At 37.0% G+C, this 19,598-nt stretch overlaps 1 protein-coding gene across 4 annotated transcripts; it reads right to left on the reverse strand.

The window, feature by feature from the left end:
• Nucleotides 1–828: 828 nt before the first annotated feature.
• LOC126821943 (monocarboxylate transporter 9) lies at nucleotides 829–19,503 on the reverse strand. Of its 4 annotated transcripts, XM_050550633.2 has the most exons (7): nucleotides 18,876–19,503; nucleotides 6,885–7,091; nucleotides 6,027–6,181; nucleotides 4,838–4,981; nucleotides 2,240–3,316; nucleotides 1,808–1,858; nucleotides 829–1,102 (listed from the first exon to the last, which is right to left on the reverse strand). In XM_050550633.2, the coding sequence occupies exons 3-7, from the start codon at nucleotides 6,073–6,075 to the stop codon at nucleotides 909–911; spliced, it is 1,515 nt and encodes a 504-aa protein (XP_050406590.1). In that variant the 5' UTR covers nucleotides 6,076–6,181; nucleotides 6,885–7,091; nucleotides 18,876–19,503; the 3' UTR covers nucleotides 829–908. The 4 variants fall into 4 exon arrangements, with proteins under 4 accessions (XP_050406590.1, XP_050406565.1, XP_050406574.1 ...); XM_050550608.2 differs by lacking the exon at nucleotides 6,027–6,181; XM_050550617.2 differs by lacking the exons at nucleotides 6,027–6,181; nucleotides 18,876–19,503 and adding an exon at nucleotides 12,369–12,500.
• Nucleotides 19,504–19,598: the final 95 nt, after the last annotated feature.

A 19,598-nucleotide genomic window follows, 5' to 3' on the forward strand; every position in this document is an offset into this window, starting at 1 on the left:
AATATATTGAACAGTCCACATTGGACGTTTAAATGGGTTAACTAATTCTGGATTAGGACAGTAAACTAGACAACGATTGGCAACATACAAAATTCCTCGATAAATTGTATTGTTGATTATAACCGTAATAAATTGTTGATTGTGTATTATTGCTTTCTTGAATGAAATACCGGAGTAACCATGGGCGTTTTAATAGAAATATTGACCTTTGATCGAGGTCATTATCCGAAATAAAGATTATAATTATAGATCAAAGATTATTGTGCCATGACTTGTATATGATCGTTTCTCTTTTCGAGTGGGGTTTAACGTCTGGATATCACACTACATGGGCCACTTTGATCCTAACATACCGGCATGGATTTATGCGCAGTGGGACGATTGCAATTTTGATTTTGCCACGACGGTTTCCGTCAATTCTTCTTAGACAACATTTCCTTTAGTTGCGTTTTTAAAGAACACAATTTCTTCTTAGTGATATAGCTAATGACCATGCCCAGAAAAATGTATTTCTTTCCTAGAGCAGGAAGGTCGTGGTTTCCGGATTTATAGACCCAGTCCATATTATGTGTATGACATAACAAATAAGCGATTGCCATGAACGATACGGACATATAAAAATTGTAACGTGTAGGTGATTTTCGTAAAATCAAGAGGCAATAACCCAGAAAGTTACCGTGCCAAAATCGACAGCATCCGACATATTTTAAGTTTCATCAAAACCGGATGGAAATTGTAACCGCTAGACGGACCTGCGGACAGACAAGGGCGACGACATAATAGCGTACAATGAGCGTATAATAAAAAAGGAGATACTGGTAATTAATTGTATTTTTTATAAAAAATTCTAAACAATATAAACATTAACAAAATACATTTAACAAATATATATATCACAGTTCATTTAACTACACTGCGCTTATTTTCTTATTTAAAAGATTTAAAGTTTCTTCACTTAAACTGGTTATTATTTGTTTCTCTGGTTCAATGATAAATTTTTCATTTTCGCTGTCTTCTATATTTATCACTGATAACACATGCTGTTTATTAATCTTCGGTCTAATCATTAAACCTGTGCCTGCTGCTACCAAAAAACACAAACCTGAAAACAGTTATTACATTCTATAACTTTTATAGCACACTGTATAGTCTGATAAAATTCTAAATATAATAGCCACATCCATCCAGCTCAACTAACCAACTTTTGAAAAATCGATTTAATTCTGGGCGAATCCGGACGACGTTGACCCAGTGAGTAGGACGCTAAGCAGGAGACCCGGCGTCAATTCCGCGTATTGGCCAAGAAGTTCCCTGGGATTTGTCAGCATGGTACCCCATTGTAAGTGTTGCAGAATGGAGGACCTGGCAAGGAACAGTGTCTAGTCGTTTTGGATGGGACGAAACCCCGAGGTCCCATGTACCCTTGACGCTTGGAATTCAATTCCTATCCACGCAAATTGCCCCCCACCCACCCCAGCACACGGTACGGTGTGTGTCTGTCTTGGTGCAGAAAAGTGGGACGTTAAACATGCATTTATCCATTCTGAACGCATCTCCTTTAAAGCATCAGTACGTCAAAATAGCTTATATATTTTAAGGTCAGTATGTTTTGGCGATCGTTTAAATTTTATCGATTTTAACTTAAGGTAGGATCATTTCATTTCAGGTATTAATAATCCTTCTATTGATTTTGTTATTGTTTAGGCAGATCAATGTTATCAACAAATAATTAGACACTAGATTGTATTTTTAAAACATTAATCAAATGAAAGTGTTCCGTAAAGGATCATATATAAAACTTACTTACCAGCAAACACGAAGGCATAATAATAATCATTAAACCACACAACCATCATTTCTGGAAAAATAAACAAAAGAAATATAGATTTAACTCTCTTATCTGTTATCTGACTTATCCCACGAATATACAAGTTGGGATCTATTGGTGGACACACACACAAAAATAAACAAGCCTGATGCTGACAAAATTCTATACAATTTAAGTTACAGTTACCACTTCAAGAAGTTTTATCATGTGTGATCCATTACAATGACCTGGTTGTAAAAAAAGTTTCCTGTCTTCCATTGACATCCCCTGGGCTTGATATTCATGGGTCACTGATGCAAATCAATGAAGTTGCAAGCTTGACTGGTTAAGTCACCATGAAGAGCATGGGACCTCTGGATAACTACATTCCTATCAAGATTGCAAACAATTTCAGCACAAAAATTTACATACCTGCAAATGGAGGTCCCAACAGATATCCCATACCACTAAAGAACATCATGACACCATAACCGGTAGAGGCATTTTTTAATCCAACTATAGTCACTAGTAGAGTATATTGTAGAGCCCAACTACCTCCAGTATAAAACCCTAATAAAGCTGTATAGGCTATTTTGCTACCCAAAGAATTCATAAATTTCACAAAAAATGTAATCACGCCCATAATACCAAATGTACTTCCGTAAACGACAGCAGTGTCGACACTGGAGGCTAAGAATCCAAGTAAGACTCTGGAGAATATTCCGGTAACTCCTGCTATAGAAAATATAAATGCGGATTCCTGAGATGAGGATCCCAGATATTTGAAGTAATCCGGAAGAAATAAGAACACTGTTGACAGTGCCATGTGAAAGGCGGCGGAACTCATAAATAACAGCCATGTCGGAGCTGATGTGAAGAGTATCACCCTTTCTGTCAAGAAACGGGACGACGTTTGGTCGTGTTTGTCAACCAGGTCTTTCTTTGGAAGTTTATCCTTGGAACTATTTAAGAAAAGAGTTTTACTTGATCCGATGGCGTAGCCAGGTGACATTCCAACTCTGTTTTCCAATCGGTTCTTCTTTGGAAGTTGTCCACAGGAACTACTTAAATACAGAATTTTATTTAAACCACTTTCAGTCGTTTTATCGTCGAGATGATTCTTTCGAAATTGCTGGTTGATATTATTTAAGGAAAATGATTTATTTGATACAATGTCGTAACAGGATATATCACCTTTTTTGTCCACAGGGTTCTTCTTTGGGGGTTGTCGTCTGCAAATGTTTAAAGAAAACGATTTTGATCGCTTTTCGAATTTAGTAGGTCTCATTAAGGAACCACACACTGCGGATTGAAATCCGAGTCCACCCAGAAATAGAAAGGCACCAGACAGGCCATACGTGTCTACAAAATACTGAGTTAAAGGTGGGAACACGAATGTACACAGTCCACTCCCACTAGTAGCTATTCCTGTAGCTATACTGGTTTTACCTTTAAAGTAATAACCAATAATCACCATAGAGCCGGCGAATGACATGGCTTGACCACTGCCTGAAATGGAAGATATAACGCAAATAACACCCAGTTCATTGTTTAAAGTTGTCGTTTCATATTAAAACAAAATCATTTCTATATCTATTGCTTAAAGATACATTATGTAAGATTTAGATAAAGAGCTAGCCATTCTTGCTATAATAGTTCGAAAGTAGATGATGTAAAATGAATAATTTGAAAATTTCATTCAAATTACTCTATTGTAAGCGAAGATATTAGCCTTTGAAGGTTTGACAGACGTGTGCAATAATTTTAACCACTGTACTGGTTGATCGAAGCTAAGTCTCGGTCCTCCATATTTGATTAAATCAAAGTATCTCTGAACCATTCTAATCTATTTAATATCGGAGAAATCTGATGCCATCGAGAGTTGATTAAGGCCTGGATCAGTTAATTAATGTCTAATTAATACTTTAGAAAACATTTCAGGCCTAAAGAAAGACCTGCAATAGGCAGCTTTAGCTCTCGCATAATGCATGTTTAATAGTTTGTCAAATAACTATTATACAAGCATATAAATAATTAATTCTACATACACTCATTACGCATGTGTGTATAATCGATGCACAATGTCTGTGGTTAAACATTTATGGATAAAGATGACTGGATGGCTGAGGCATTAAAAGGTATTCCCAGCCTGCACACGTGATATTGTTCTAATAATACCACCAAGAAACTTTCATACCACAGCCTAAAAATTAGCCCAGTCGGAGCAGAACAGTAGGACGTTAAAAATGATTTATTTGCCAATTTGTCAACTGACAATAGCGAATTATATGATTATTCTTTAACAAGGTAGAACTGTGTATAGATTCCGTGTGTTTTTATGCTTTATTGACATGCCAGATTAGACCATTCTAGAGCTATAGCCAGAAGGAAAATATTAAAATTATATTTTAAAAAGCGGCACGTCCCTTAAATATTCAAAACTATGTGAATTCTTTGAGGACAGCTATATTGCCTATATTTGAACCTATTAATGTAACTAGATATGGCGATATATCAGCTATAACTCCTTGACATATATGTACTTGGCTAGGTTACTGATACAGAAGGAATTATGACAATGACCTCACTTGACTTGTGCTATCTCCAGAATGTGAATTGAGAGTCGACATACTAATTGATGAAGACAGAATGAAAGGATATCGCAGTGGTAACTGAAACCAAACGTACTTTTCCTATGCAGTACACATTGGCGTGCACGTAAAATATCCCTTTCACGTTGAAATTCGATATAAGAGTAGGCCGTAGCGCCGACGCTGTCTGGGCAAAATTTCCCTCATAGCACACTCGATGGCATATGCCCGCCTTCATCAGCCCAGTCGAAGCAGAACAGTAGAACGTTGAACCCCATTTCATAATTATTTTAGCTGACTAGATATTCTTACTATAGTGTATGCTTCGGTAATGGGCATATCAATATACCTAGTAACCATACACCACCTTGACAAAAAAAAAATAATAGTATGTATAGACTTTCGTTGAAATTAACTATGACATAATATTGTAACTTACCTGCTATTAAACTGTATGTGACGAACAGTAGCTTTATATCAGTTACAAAACTGCTTAAAGTAAACCCAATTAGAGTTAGAACGCCGCTTAACATAACACATGTTCTGGCATTAAACAAATTTATAACTATACTTCCTACAAACACTGCAAAAAAATAAGAAACAAAGATCCTATAAATTCTTAAATTATCACATTCCGGTTCTGTCTACGAGCTAGTAGTCACAAACAACCTGTCGCAATAGTCCGGATCTGATGTCATACATCCTCACCTCCGGCGCTGTTTCAGATTCATGTATTTGGTAACATGCCGACAAAAATAGAATCTTAATCTAGATTCAGAAGGCGTCAGCCAGGTAGACCTTGAAACGTAATGTTCACAAGTCTATCATTGTCACATTTTGAATATTTAGGCAAATAAAAAGTAAAATCTTTATACTGTATAATATCATTGGGGCCTTGGCAAGACAATAGACAATAGAGGGCAATAACGCTAAACAATTAGAAAGTATTGTCTATATATCTTCGTTTCACTAATCTTAACAATTTGCAGGAGATGGGGCGATAATATCTGTTAGCAGAACATTCACAAGGATTCTCGTTTCGCTAGGCTGAACTTTTTCAGATAAGACTATAAATTTTGGCAAAAGAGTGTTCAACGGCAGTAACTCTCAGAAATTGAGAACATTCAATAAGGTTCTTTGTATCCCTCATGTATTTCACATATATACATCTCTTATAAAGATCGGGCGATAAATATATGCTGCAGGGAGTTTAAAAGAAATCGTCGACAACGGACCGACAGTCCGACATACAGGGTAGACGACAATATACGGCAACGTTTCGATGTATGTACATATATAATAAGTGACGGGGACAACTAGATTGGGGAATAGTTTGGACAAGTATAAAGCCATCAAGAGATAAATTATGTACCTTGCTCAACAACTTAATTCAAGTTTTTGTCGGATATCTATCGGGTCAGTATAATGCAAAAGAGATCACAAGCTGAATGAACAGAAGTGGAAAGCAAAGAGCTGGGTGTGTGGTAAATAGTATGAAAAATCAGTATGATTTATTATGAAACAGACAAGAATTTCTAATTCCAGTGTAGAAATAGATTGACGCATGACCTTATATAACAACTGTAGACATAATCAATGAAATGCCAAGCACCAATACAATAGCTCACCTTCACCATTAAAGGTCATGAACCAGTTGTAGACGAACTTAGATCCCATTCACTTTTTTGATCACTCATGGATCCCAAAAGATGGTCTCAAATCTCACCCACATATTGATCACATGGATCCCAACATGTGCCAGAAGGTGCAACCCTGTGTGATTCTGCAAAGCATACAATTTCGCTAAGTGCGCAACCGTATTTAAACATTTATACATAAAGCGCAGCACACACTGCTGTCAATGTGGTTATAACTTAGTTGTTGATAGCATAGATAAAATCATTAGAATGAAACTGAACTGAGCAGAGGAGTTTGGATAAAATAATACCAAAATGCACACGGGGACACGTTTTTTGTCAGTCCCACGCGCAGTCGTTTATACGACGGTTAAGAATGCCTAAAAAATTGTAATATTCAGAGATGTTCAGATAGTAATGTATGCTCAGCTGATCGACATCTGTGTGTGTGCTACGCTTTAAGCATAATTCTGAATGACAATACCAACTAACTATGCGTGGAATAATAGATGGAAAGATAGCTGAATGGGGTGTAAGCATAGAATCTAAATAAGGTTTCGAGTTTCTCCCCCCCCCCAAAAAAAAGTATATTAATACTTATAATTTATAACTGAGACAAACGATTTCTGTAACTGAAAACATCAGTTCTGAATATCTTCATAAATGGATCTTTAACCGGAGATAAACTAATTAATCCTAAGACAAAACTATATAGATAAAAAGAACGAATACATTAACCGGCAAACAGGCCCATTCTATGGTGCCAAAATTATTTATTTTCGTAATAATAATATTAGATGCCAAGAGTTCTCGGTATTGTAATAATGGTAACAAAAGTATGTTACATACCTGTTAGTGCAAACATGCTTGAGTAGAGTGATCCCAACCATGCTATAGTGCCAACATCAACATCCGGGTATTTTTCTATTAAAGCTATATGGATAACTCCAACTGCAAAAAATGCAGAGTTGAAGAACATGCTACCGAAGGAAGCGGCTAACACGACCCAAGCCCAAGGCGTAATATCCGACATATTTGCTCTAGTTTCCTATAAATCTGAAGAAAAAAAACACAATCAGAAAATATAACCAAATGGTCAGTACTAATGAAGGAATTCTCACTATTGACATTCGAAACACAGCAGTGTTAAACTTTTCCGTTAACTACCAAATAAATCGCGCTTGCGACCGTCCGACCATCGTCCTTTAGTGGTAAATCAAAACACTGAGGTAGATGATATATTATACACATATTCAATAGATGTAGATTTTTCTAAATGACTTGACACCAATGCAAACAGTTTCTTATATCTGCGGAATCCGTGAAATGGTTCTTTTGCAAACCGGAAACTGAATCCCAGTTTCGATTTTGAGTTACGTTTTGACATGACAGTAATGTTTCTATTCGTTCCGCGCTAAAAAACAATATTTCTCGGCAAAGAAAAAATCCACACTCTTTAAGGAATATTAAGGAATATTCGCTCACATTATAGCAAACTTGAATGTTCGGTGTCTCTTATGGTCTTGCGTGCTTTTAAATGAATTGTCTGTCGACTATGATAATTGACATCAATATCCGATAACTTTAATACAATCATACGTTTATAATGTATCAATGAACTGTAATAATACAATATTTTATGATATCACCTGTTATTGATATACAATTGCATTGCAGAGATAATTACATAGCAGAGATAATACAGTGAAAGGGTAATTGCATGATATAATATCATGCAATTATCCCTTCACTGATTGTTGATAAGCGCGTTGAATAATAAATAAATAGATAAAAGCTGCATTGCAAATGCTAATCTATTATATAATGTTAAAAAATAACCTTATTTTAGTATTTATGCTTCCAGTAGTCTCTCTCTCTCTCTCGCATCATCAAAGCGAATAACAAAATATTGTATTAATTTTTGTTTTTATATATTATGAGAGGCAATGGAAATTTTTTAAATCCAACACCCCTCCCCCTCTCATGTTTGCCCTGCGATACCATTTCAGCCGCGTAGTAATAAGTCGCACATCTAAAATAGGTCAGTAGACTACTAAGCTGTGCGCACAGCTGATGTATACTTCGTGTTGTTGGCTTTCTCGGGGAAACTAGAACAGGGGAGCTGCAGCGTACATTAGTCTATTTACTGCTAGATGACTATTTTGGCACCATATCATTCTACAGATTTGGTTGATATGCACTTATTTAGTATCGTCAACTTCGGCCGATGCACTTTGTTTCTTAATTTTATTAGCTTACAGATATGATTTGCAGGGAATGTTTATTTGATCATAAAATAAAACCATGTAGAAATTGATTTTTTCTGAAACCCGCCAACATATTCATTTAACAGCCAATTTAACCCTATTTTTGCGTTTGCCACTTCATTGGGATTTACCTTAAATATGAATGCATAGAAGAAAGATTGAATAAAGTTTTAAACCGTGTAAAAAGTACTTTATTAAAAATGATTTGTCAAAAAATATCCCAATCGCTCAATTATGGTTTCTATCGATTTCACACTCTGAAATGAAATGAAATGAAATGGGGTTTAACGTCCTACTGTTCTGCTCCTATGCTGGGCTAATGAAGACGGCCATACGCCATGCAGTGTGCTATGAGGGAAATTTTGCCCGGGCAGCGGCACTATCGCCTACTCTTATATCGAATTCCAACTGCCAATGGATCTTTTACGTGCATTCCAATGTATACGCGGGACCTCGGTTTTTCGTCTCATCCGAAGGACTAAACAGCTGTCCTTGTCAGGCCCTCCGTCCTGCAACACTGACAAAGGGGAACCACGCCGGAAAATCTGGATGAACTTTCTCGGCCAATGCAGGGATCGAACACCCGACCTCCAGGCTAGCGAGCCAGCGTTTTACCCACTTAGCCACGTGATCCCCTTCACACTCTGATCTTTATCGGTCTTACAAGTAAAGTCATAATAATTATGTTATCATTTTCGTTACTTTTGTCGTGTTTTGATTACAAACTTAAAATTTATTTGGACAATCGAATCTGGCATTCGAGTTAAAATTTATTGCGATATTTTCAAGTCGGAAGTACATAATTAACCTAATTATTTTGAAACTAGGGGGTTATTTCGACACCAAGGAAGATAATAACCTACTCCCTAGATAATCTTCGTGTCAGTATTAATTTGTCCAAACTGGTTTGTAAGCCGCGGTGTAATGTAATACAATATCATTCGGGATCTATAGAAATTTAATATTGTATTATAGCGCTTGCTCAGTAGCATATCCAGGCGTCGGCTTGCTAATCTGGAGGTCCAGAGTTCGATCGCCGGGATCCTCGTCCGTAATGCAGGACGGAGGGCCTATATAGGACAGCGCTTAGTCGTTGGGATGGGGAGCAAAACCAAGGTCTCGTGTATACGTTGCTTAAAATAACCCTTCACATAAATCAATTGCTTTCCGGGCCAAATTTCACTCATAAAACACTGTATGTCCGTCTTCATTAGCCCGAAAAGCTCAAAAGATTAGGACGTTAAACCCAATTTCATTCATTAACAACGTTCACAACAAACTTCATGCATTGGTAGTAATGATAAATAGGATAAATAGGTCAAGGTATATAAACATCACGCTCGACCTACGTGTTAACATTTCACCATATAAATAGGATAAAAATATTTCATGGCATATCATATACTATACATCTTTATACACAGTGTACATTAACGTCTTGATCTCATTGATATCAATTATCTTGATCCTAATATAGGTATATTTGTTAAACCGCGGAGAGTACTTCACCGACCTCTTTAATAGGTTATAATGTTATTTTATTGCGTATTCCTTTTATAGACCACGATAGTCTACATAATATATAAACATAAACAAACCTGAATGCGTAGGGTAGAATAGGGGAGATTGGGGTTGTTTGGTTCAAAGTTATTTTATTTATTCCAATTGTTTCAGGTTTGCAATATAGTTTAAGATGCTGACTATCAGTATCATGCATGGTTATAATATTGTGGACTGGTTCATTGTTATATTGATTTTACTGTAACCATTCATAGATATTTTCAAGGAAACACACATAGTGGAAACGCTTTTTGAGCGAAAAAATGGGGTTTAACGTTTACTCGACACAAACTAGGTCATTTCGGGACTAACATGGTTCAATTTTAATTCAATAATTCGCTTGCGCGTAGGGGTCTTTAGCATTGGAGGAAACCGGAGGACCCGGAAAGAACCCACGAGGTTGGACAGGTGACCTTACCCCTTGTCATGTACAAGCGGGGAATCGAAACTACGGAACTTGACTCGATGACAGATCTTATGATGCAACGCACACGCGTTAACCATTCGGCCCCCCAACCGCGTTTTGTACTAAGACTTTTAACAGTCAGTGTAGCAGGATCACACAACACACAAACAATGCCCTTAAGACAAATCTGCAGACACAGAAACTACACATTGTAAATCAATAAAGAATAAGAACTCCGAGTACTAACTGGAGAGAGAGAGAGGGAGAGGGAGGGAGGGAGAGAGAGAGTTTAACGACCACTCGACACAGACTAATTATTTCAATAATTCTCTTGCGCGTAGGGTTCTTTAGCAGTGGGAGGAAACCGGAGGACCCGGAGAAAACCAACGAGGCTGGACAGGCAACCCTACTTCTCGTCACGTACAACCGGAGATTCGAAACCACGCCAGTTGACTCAATGACAGCTACAGCTAGCTTTCTCCCTCTCTCTCTCTCTCTCTCTCCCTCTCTCAACACTGTTGTCCTAAACACTATATATTGTCGAATGTGCCCCAACCTACCCTATTACATAATAAAACATTCTCACATGTTTTTAGAAAAGTTACAGAAGCGTTTTAAGTTGTACATTTCCCTAAGCTTCATGCAATTGGTCATGTGTTTCCAACACCCCGGAATGGCTATTTAATATAAAAGGGCAAAGCAGAACAGTTGGATTAAAAATATGTATGCGCCTAGTTCTGATATTAACGAATCAAAAGAAAGAATACATCTTTGAGATATCGAGTGTGTCAAATCATCCCCGCTTACCCTTATTGGTAGTTCCTAAAGAGTTTAGACAGGGCATGTTTACTATTTTTAGACCACCTGATGCCACTTCAATTTCCAGGGAAGTAGAAGGCATAACGATCAATATCGGATCAATATCAGATAACGTTCTATAGGCTACGCTCTGGTAATTAGCGGAAACCAGAATATAGACAATGTAATTACTAATAATCAGCACATACAGTGCTATCGATTTGTAAGATATATCCAATAAATAGAGGATATTTGTCGTTTTAGAGTGAATAACACATTTTATTTCATCGAGAAGCAAGAAAACTTATATTTTCACGAATGCGTAGCATGAGTGAAAATATAAACGTTTTCTTGCTTAGAGATGAAATAAAATATGTTATTCACGACAAAACGACAAATGTTCTATTTATTTTATGATTTTACAATCATTTTAGGTAAAAGCAACATGGACTACTTTGTCCGCTTCTAGCCAGTGGAATAACACTTTTATTTCATTGATAAAACGCGGTATTCCACTACTGATCATAAAATAAAAAATCTTATTTGCAACAACAATGAATTATAGGATGTTCCGGGAAATGTAAGCATGTTAAGCCAGTGAATGAGACACGCGTCTGTTTATAGTGCTATACAGGAATATATGAAAGGTGAACTATGCTCTTGCCGTCAGATTCTTTCCCTTTTAATCTAAGTAAAAACACGATAGAATAATTATCATGTATATTGAGAATATGTAACTTTTTTATATACTGGAATGAATTTGATATTGCTCAGCTTTGATACCGATCATCTTCCTATATATAGCACTCTATTATGGAGTATCATTAGAAATGGTTCCACTGTGATAACTTCCGTCTTTAATAACTCCACCCAGAGAGACTTCCTTTGAACAGGTTTTGTAACCATTTGATTACAAAAAGTTACAGACTTTGTAATTTCCAATTAAGGTACTACACATAGCTTAAGATATAGTTAACTAATTCACATTGCAATAAACATGAAACCGTACCCAATAATCCTATGATATTGAAAAATCCAAAGGCTACTAGATTTTATGTGGGTAGCCATTTACGTATATAAATATGTCGCTTCGAAAATGTTCGGTGACTAATCTTTCATACTTCATTGTTTGTGATACAAGCATTCATTTCGATACAACTGCTATGCATTGAATATTATTCGTCTGAGACTATTTTTACTTGCGCAAATGAATGTACCAATTGTAGAGTGGTTCGTGCAAATAACAAATCAAATAAACGAGCTATATTTGGGGCTTATTTTAACAAATATGATAAGACTTACCATTAAAATCATCATTCGTTAACAATTAAACTATTGCTAAGTTGGATATTTGTGTGATTTGGCCATTTGAATGGGACTTTCTAATTATATGGAAAAGTTGATCGCCCAAGTAGCGTTACAGCCGTAGATTTTTTCATTAAAAAGAGTTATGTTTCTTGGTCACATCAAAGTTTCAAATTTTGTTCTGGAAAACGAATTCTTATTTTCCGCAGTCGGCTTTCTTCGTGTTTTTACGTAGAGAGAGAGAGAGAGAGAGAGAGAGATGTCTGTATTTCGAGCTGATTTTTTTTAACGTTTACATGCAATAGACTATAGTTGAAACTTTCTAATAAGGGGTGAATTTCGTGGTTTACAAACGCAGTACGTAGAGAGTGCTTACCGTACTCATATTGTAGATGTTAAATATCCTTTATGATAATCCTATTTTGTTTCAAATAATTATCACAAAAATAAAAATCATACAAATCAAAAACAGAGGAGCACACGACATGCGCAAAGAAAAAAAAGCCTTAAGCATTTTCAAATCGGTTCGGCAGCAGTGGTCCAAATGTCTAGCATTGCATCCGGAATTCCGTATAAGAATCTACTTAGAAGTCAAAAATGCGACTCCTACACATTGTGCTCTAAACCGTGTTATAAATTATAGAATAGACCGTAAATCAATTGAACCCACTTCAAGGTGGAACTGCATGCTTTTTGATACGATTGGGCTATGTGTGGCGCCAGATAATCCAAAAATAGAAGTCGATACGTGACAATGCGTCTCAAAAAAATCTTTGATCTGTTATATGACTGGAAAATTCTGTTATTAAAAACAACCGGCATGACAATGACTACATAATAAGTTGGGAGTTTTGCAACAGGGGTCTTTTAGTGAAATGTTAGAGAAATTTAAATATATCCTTTGTGTTTGAATTACCACTTATGGTTGGTTGTGTCGTATTATGTATCAATCTGGAAATTTCTGTTTTATAGCTATTGTTCTCGAAAGTAAGACGCACAATTTACGCATCGTGTCGCGTTTTAATATTTTTAATAATTATCATAGGCGTACGAGCCGGGGGGGGGGGGGCAGCTGCCACCCTAACTTTCGGGCAAGCTGAATTTTCGGGCAGACGGGTAAAGTGAAAAAGAAAATTATTTCATCTATTTGGCAAAATAATGTTCCCGAAATCTAATAAAATCTAATAACATTAAAACGCACTTGCGGCCGTCAAGTATTCCAAAAAATTTTTGGGGGTCCAGACAAGGTCAGCTCCGCTTCTTCGCCTCTCGAAGAAAACGGGCGCCGCTGGCTGTAAACCTGAATTTTTTTCGGGCATTTCTAGTTTTGCTTCCCTAACTGTCATCGATCCCTAATAAAACACTAATTTTACTTTTTTTTTAATTGAATACAACGAATTTGTACTGAGTTGACTAGTACAGAGCCATTCTAGAGCCATTCTTTGTGCGACATTTTTCTGGCATCGATTATTATTTGTGAATGCAACTGCAACAGTCTGATTGGATGGTTGGAATTCAGAATGGGATTTTGGTTACAAAACCATTGGATACTTTTGGAGCTGCTTTCACAGGCTAGGATAGCAGAAAACGCATTTGCGGTGGTTAAATTTTCAATATTTTCTCTGGGAGGGTGAGGCCCCCATAACCCGCGACGATTGATTGATTGAATTCTGGTCAGCCAGGTAGGCTATATTGGACCGAATTGAAGTTGCTGTATTCACAGGCTGGAATAATAGGAAAAAGCGTTTGCGGCAGTTTTTTTTCCCAACGGTTGATCTTTTGATTGGAATTCGAGTCAGCCATTGTCATTAGGCTATATTAGACCACATTGAAGTTGCTTGTTCACGGGCTGAAATAGCAGGAAAACGTCAAATATTTCAAAATTTTCTTGGGGGGGGGGGGGGCATACAAGGTCAGCTCCGCTTCTTCGCCTCTCGAGGAAGACCGACACCGAAATTTTTTCGGGCATTTCGGGTTCTGCCCCCCTAACTGTCATCGAGCCCGTACGCCTATGATAATTATGAAACAGTCAATGCGCGTCTTTTTGGTTATATTTCAGTTCTACAAAAATGAGTTGTTACTGGATTTATAATAACTGAAACGTTTTGTAACCACCATGTTAGAAATGGCAAATGCATAAGGATACTAAACACGAATGGCATAGCAATAATGGCACATCCTCCTATTAAATTTGACACAAAACCGGAGGCCAAATTCGCAGCGCCCTAAAATGATTAGAATCCGAGTCTTGTGAACAGTACCGTAATTTTATTTTAATCATACACGTCTGGTTAATCGAGACTAGGGAAAATAATTTCGTTCAATTAATTTCCAGTCTCAAATTTTTTCTGCGTATTTAGAGCTAGCAACAATGTAACTTCTAAAGTAACTAAAGTGCCCACTAACAACAGAGTTTTACGGTTAAATAAAAGTAACTTTCACAGTCTTGCAGTGTCGGCATGTTGCCACGAGAATGGATTTAAAAGATAGAAAAAGGGCGAAACTACATGAGTTGACTCTGAAACGAGAACCGTTACAATATATACGTCATTGGTTACAATCAACTAACTTAGAAATTAAATCGCCGAGTTTTAGCCAAAATTTTAATCTAGTTCTTAACTTCTTATTTTTAAAAGTCCAACGAGTAAAGAATAATTATTTTACATGGCTTCATTGATAAATAAGTGAATGAATATTGTCACGTGAATGTCTATTTTGGGCGACTGTTTGCTGCTTACAGTGCACGAGCGAGCCCGTGGGAGCACTTTTCTCATAATCGAAGTTTTGATCCGCGTGACAACATGCTGTTAAAACAGATCAGTTTATATAGTACAGATAATAGAAGCTGTGGGCCACTCTACGGCAATTGTAGCGGAACCCATCGACGCTACAATGTTGCAATTATGATATGCAAATGTCAGATCATAGTGTGCTGGTAAACAAAGTCAACTATGCGTGTTATCGACTCAACTAGATAGACAAATATGTCAGACAAATATGTCAGGTATTATAATGTATACAAACATTAAAAACATAATATTTGTCGTTTATTTTATCACAACTACTGCAATTAGCTCCGCTTGAGAACAGGCGCAGATCTAGTTGACCAAAATGTTAATTCACATTTCGACGATTTATTTCGAAAACACTATTCATTCAGGACGGATCTATTTCGAAAAAATGAAATGGGGTTTAGCGTCCCACCATTCTACCCCGACTGGGGTAGTTTGTCTATTCTTCCCATTCAATCAAATTTATCCCAAGTAGAGCAACATGACAGCCCTTGTTTAATCTGGGGTCTTCCCTAAAACTTTGGACAGTGATTTAAACATGAATTGTGCAAGAGCAAAATCTGTTTATTACAAGTTTTTCTTTAGGCCTGGAATGTTATCTAAATTATCAATTAGACATTAATTAACTTATCCAGACCATAATAAACTCTCGATGTCAAGGCTAGCCTTCGATGTTGGCTTGATTAGATTCCTATATGCCGCTTAACGGCCATTGATAATTAAATCAAAACAGTGGATAATCGAGACTATGCTGTTTATATTAATGATTTTAGTAATGATGACCGAGACTATGCGAACATTTCACCCGCTTCGTTCTCGGCTCATACTTAGTGGGTCAATTTGAAATTTTCAGCAAATTACCTTTACACTATCTAGTTTTTTAACTATTATAGCGAGAACTGCCATCTCTTTATCTTATCTCCCATAATGTATCTTTAAGGTATTAAAAACGGTTTAAGTATTGTCTCCAAACAGTATTGTTTACATTGTATCCATGTTGACAGCCTCGTTTGTCACGCAATTGGTTAATTGGGCATAACAAAATCGTGAGTCGTGACGTAACGTAATGTAAACATATTTGGTCCAATTTGGAGCTCTGTTTAAAGCGTAATGATATTGTTAGCCTTTGGTTGTTAATCGGACTATTGACCAGTCATAATTTGGAATAGAAATTTGCTTTCTTTACAGCAGTGTTAAGTGGGATTAGCTCTAATCAAACGAAACACTGAGGAGTATGATTCATAATTAACCGTAACCCACTTTTCTTGTTCACAAAATAACGCCTCTTCGCCTATACGAGCATAATGAATAAAATTGTTTACATACTGATATAGTTTCTGGTTCCCAATAATTTACTTATATACAAAAAAGGTCAACGTGAAAGGTTAAAGATAAATGCATACCTTGTAGCAATATTACAGCAAGAATAATTTATTACACAACTCAGCCACGCATACAAATCCCTTGCAGTTATTGCAGTATATAATGAAAGTCTCGTAAAAACAAATTAAAACCAACCAAGTAATTCCCTTCCTGTAAGTGTACGGATGTTAACTGTCGCTAAAGAATTTTGCGGTCGGGTGATTTCATGATATTAATGTACTTTTGGAGGTTTACTAGAAATAAGAAAACCATACAACAGCCACTCGAAATGGACCGAAATCTAGATTTCATAAAATAAATGTGACACATGTTGGTTAGAGATCTAATGAAACCGGTTAAAAAGAAAAACTGGGAACATTCTACTCTTTTTAAAGAATGACCCGATTTCAATCGCGATACAGAAAACCTTGAATCTTCATGATTCTCATCAGCCGCAATCATCCAGAATCTAGTTCATCTTTAAAGATTTATTGTCGCATATTTATGAATTAGAAACGGAAGACTTGATATGTCTTGTTGACTTGAAAATAACGCCACGCTGAAGCTGAATAATGTACACCACCTGGCACCAGCGGTAGGAATGTGGAGGGTGGGGTGGGGATATTGTATGGAGGCTAACCTAAATAAAATGGGGTTAACGTCCTACTATTCTGCTCTGACTGGGCTATTGAAGACGGGCATACGGCATTATGGCCTACTCATATCGAATTCCAACTGCCAATGGATCTTTTACGTGCACGTCAATGTGTACACGGGACCTCGGTCGGTTTTTTGTCAGGCCCCGCGTCCTGCATCACCTGGCACTAGTTGTAGGAATGTGGAGGGTGGGATGGGGTGAGGATTGGGGTATCGTGTGGAGGCTAACTTAAATTAAATGTGGATTAACTTCCTACCATTCTGCTCGGACTGGGCTAATGAAGACGGGTATACGGAATACAGTGTGCTATGAGGGAAATTTTGTCATGGAAGCGGCAGTACGCCCTACTCAACGAATTCCAACTGCAAGTGGATCTTTTACGTGCACGCTAATGTGTACACGGGACCTCGGTTTTTTGTCAGGCCCTCTGTCCTGCATCACTGATAAAGGGAAACAACGTCGGAAAATCCAGATGAACACGCGACCTCTAGGCAAGCGAGCCAACCCCTTGGCCATCGTGTTTCCCTTGTTCATTAAGTAAATGTGTCCACCCGAAGAACTAAATGGTCAGATTTGCTTTATTACATTAACAGCGGGGAAACACGAAATGACCTAGCATGGCAAGTGATTTATAATGAAATATTTCCTTATACAATATGTTACTGAATTAATTGACGTCGACTTATTTTCGTGCTAGTTCATTGATTGTGAGTGCGTTTTGTATACGTCTGAGGCAATATAACAACAGCCTCAATAGCTTTCTCGTATACAGAATATTCAGCTGGTTGCCTTACTAGAAACAGTAGTTCTAAAATAGTTATTTGGGGTGGGCTTGTTGACCCGAGATATTGTATAGTCTCGTACCACTTGTGTTTAAGACATTCATATGACAGTAGTAAAAAAACACCAGGCAAATATTTTTGAGGGTAAATAATGGTTGGGTGTCCAACACAGCCAAATACTTGTTCTAATAAAAGTTGATATTTTGTTAATGTTCGTCCTCAAATGACGATTTTCAAATTGCTGCTTTATCAACAACTAGACACTTAGGAACGCCATCTTTGGATTTATTACAAGCTGAAGGTCGACTAGAAATTGGACAAACTCGTGACAAACTCGTTACAAACAATATAGCCTCTACCCCGTTAACGTTTTAGCGTAAAGAGAGAGAGAGAGAGAGAGAGAGAGAAAGAGGGGCGGGGGGGGGGGGGTGGTGGTCTAGGACCGACTGGTCGAGGAGATCTGAACATGGATAGGTTTCATCATTTCATGACCCTCTAGAGCCAATAGTTGACGACATAATGCGTCCACATAAGTGAACAAGTATAATGGTAGTTTATAACTATTATTCTAATTCTGAATTAATTTTTACAGATTGTTTTTTTAATTAAAATGACGGTATCGCATTATTCGAACCTGAAAATAATAATTCATACTAATACTATTGCTACTATTGGGACTAACTCTACTCTGCAGTGTGTACGATAGTATAACATTCATTACTTCAGTATTCGGTATGTTCAACTGAAAACGAGTAAACGCTACATAAATTCTACAATTTTCAATCCAGACAAATATTACAGTAGAGACAGTGTTAGTGTATACAAATTGTATTTAGGTGGAGAAAACGCCAATATATATATATATATCGAATATAAGTCTCGTGCAATACAAAGATCAGTACGTATTTACCTGTATTTATTGGCTTCGGTTTACCTTGCATATTATATCCTCTGTGTATAATGGCTCCAATAATCAGCTGATTACACTATGAACCATGCTATCTGGAGGAATGGTTGATATGTATACTTGGCAATTGGTTGCAAGTAGGTAGATAGTATACTATAGACACGTATATATATTTAGATATATATATTTAAGGTATACATTGAATTATATATACAGCTATACGATGTCTAACACTGATTGCAAGTAATCAATATTACCACACTAGACCTGTTTAACAATACGGATGACCTGCAATAAACTAAGTTTCATATTGTTCCGATTAGGCTCAAATTAATCTGTCTATTGTACAGGCCTACAGCCAGTTGGGCTCGTTATGTCATCTGTTGACCTTGAGAGTAAGTACACGAATCCCCGACAACATAGACTATTCTATTATTAATACACTTGGTCACAGAAAAAATAAAACACATCGGTCTTAGTACACCTTGTATCTATGAGCAAATGTCAAGAGGATACAAATCTAAGTTCGGGTATCAATTGAAATAAGTATAATCACCACAGATAGCAGTCGTAGATTTGAGGGATCCGGGTGATGTATAGATGAGTCAGTCGTAAGAGCGCGGAGACCCATTGTTTACAGCAACTACTGGTTACCACCAGTTTTATACGCTTGATGTTTATAATAATATATGACTATTCCTTCAATATCTGGGTGCCTAGCTGGCA

This window comes from Patella vulgata, chromosome 1, assembly GCF_932274485.2.
Source record: "Patella vulgata chromosome 1, xgPatVulg1.2, whole genome shotgun sequence".
NCBI lineage: Eukaryota > Metazoa > Mollusca > Gastropoda > Patellidae > Patella > Patella vulgata.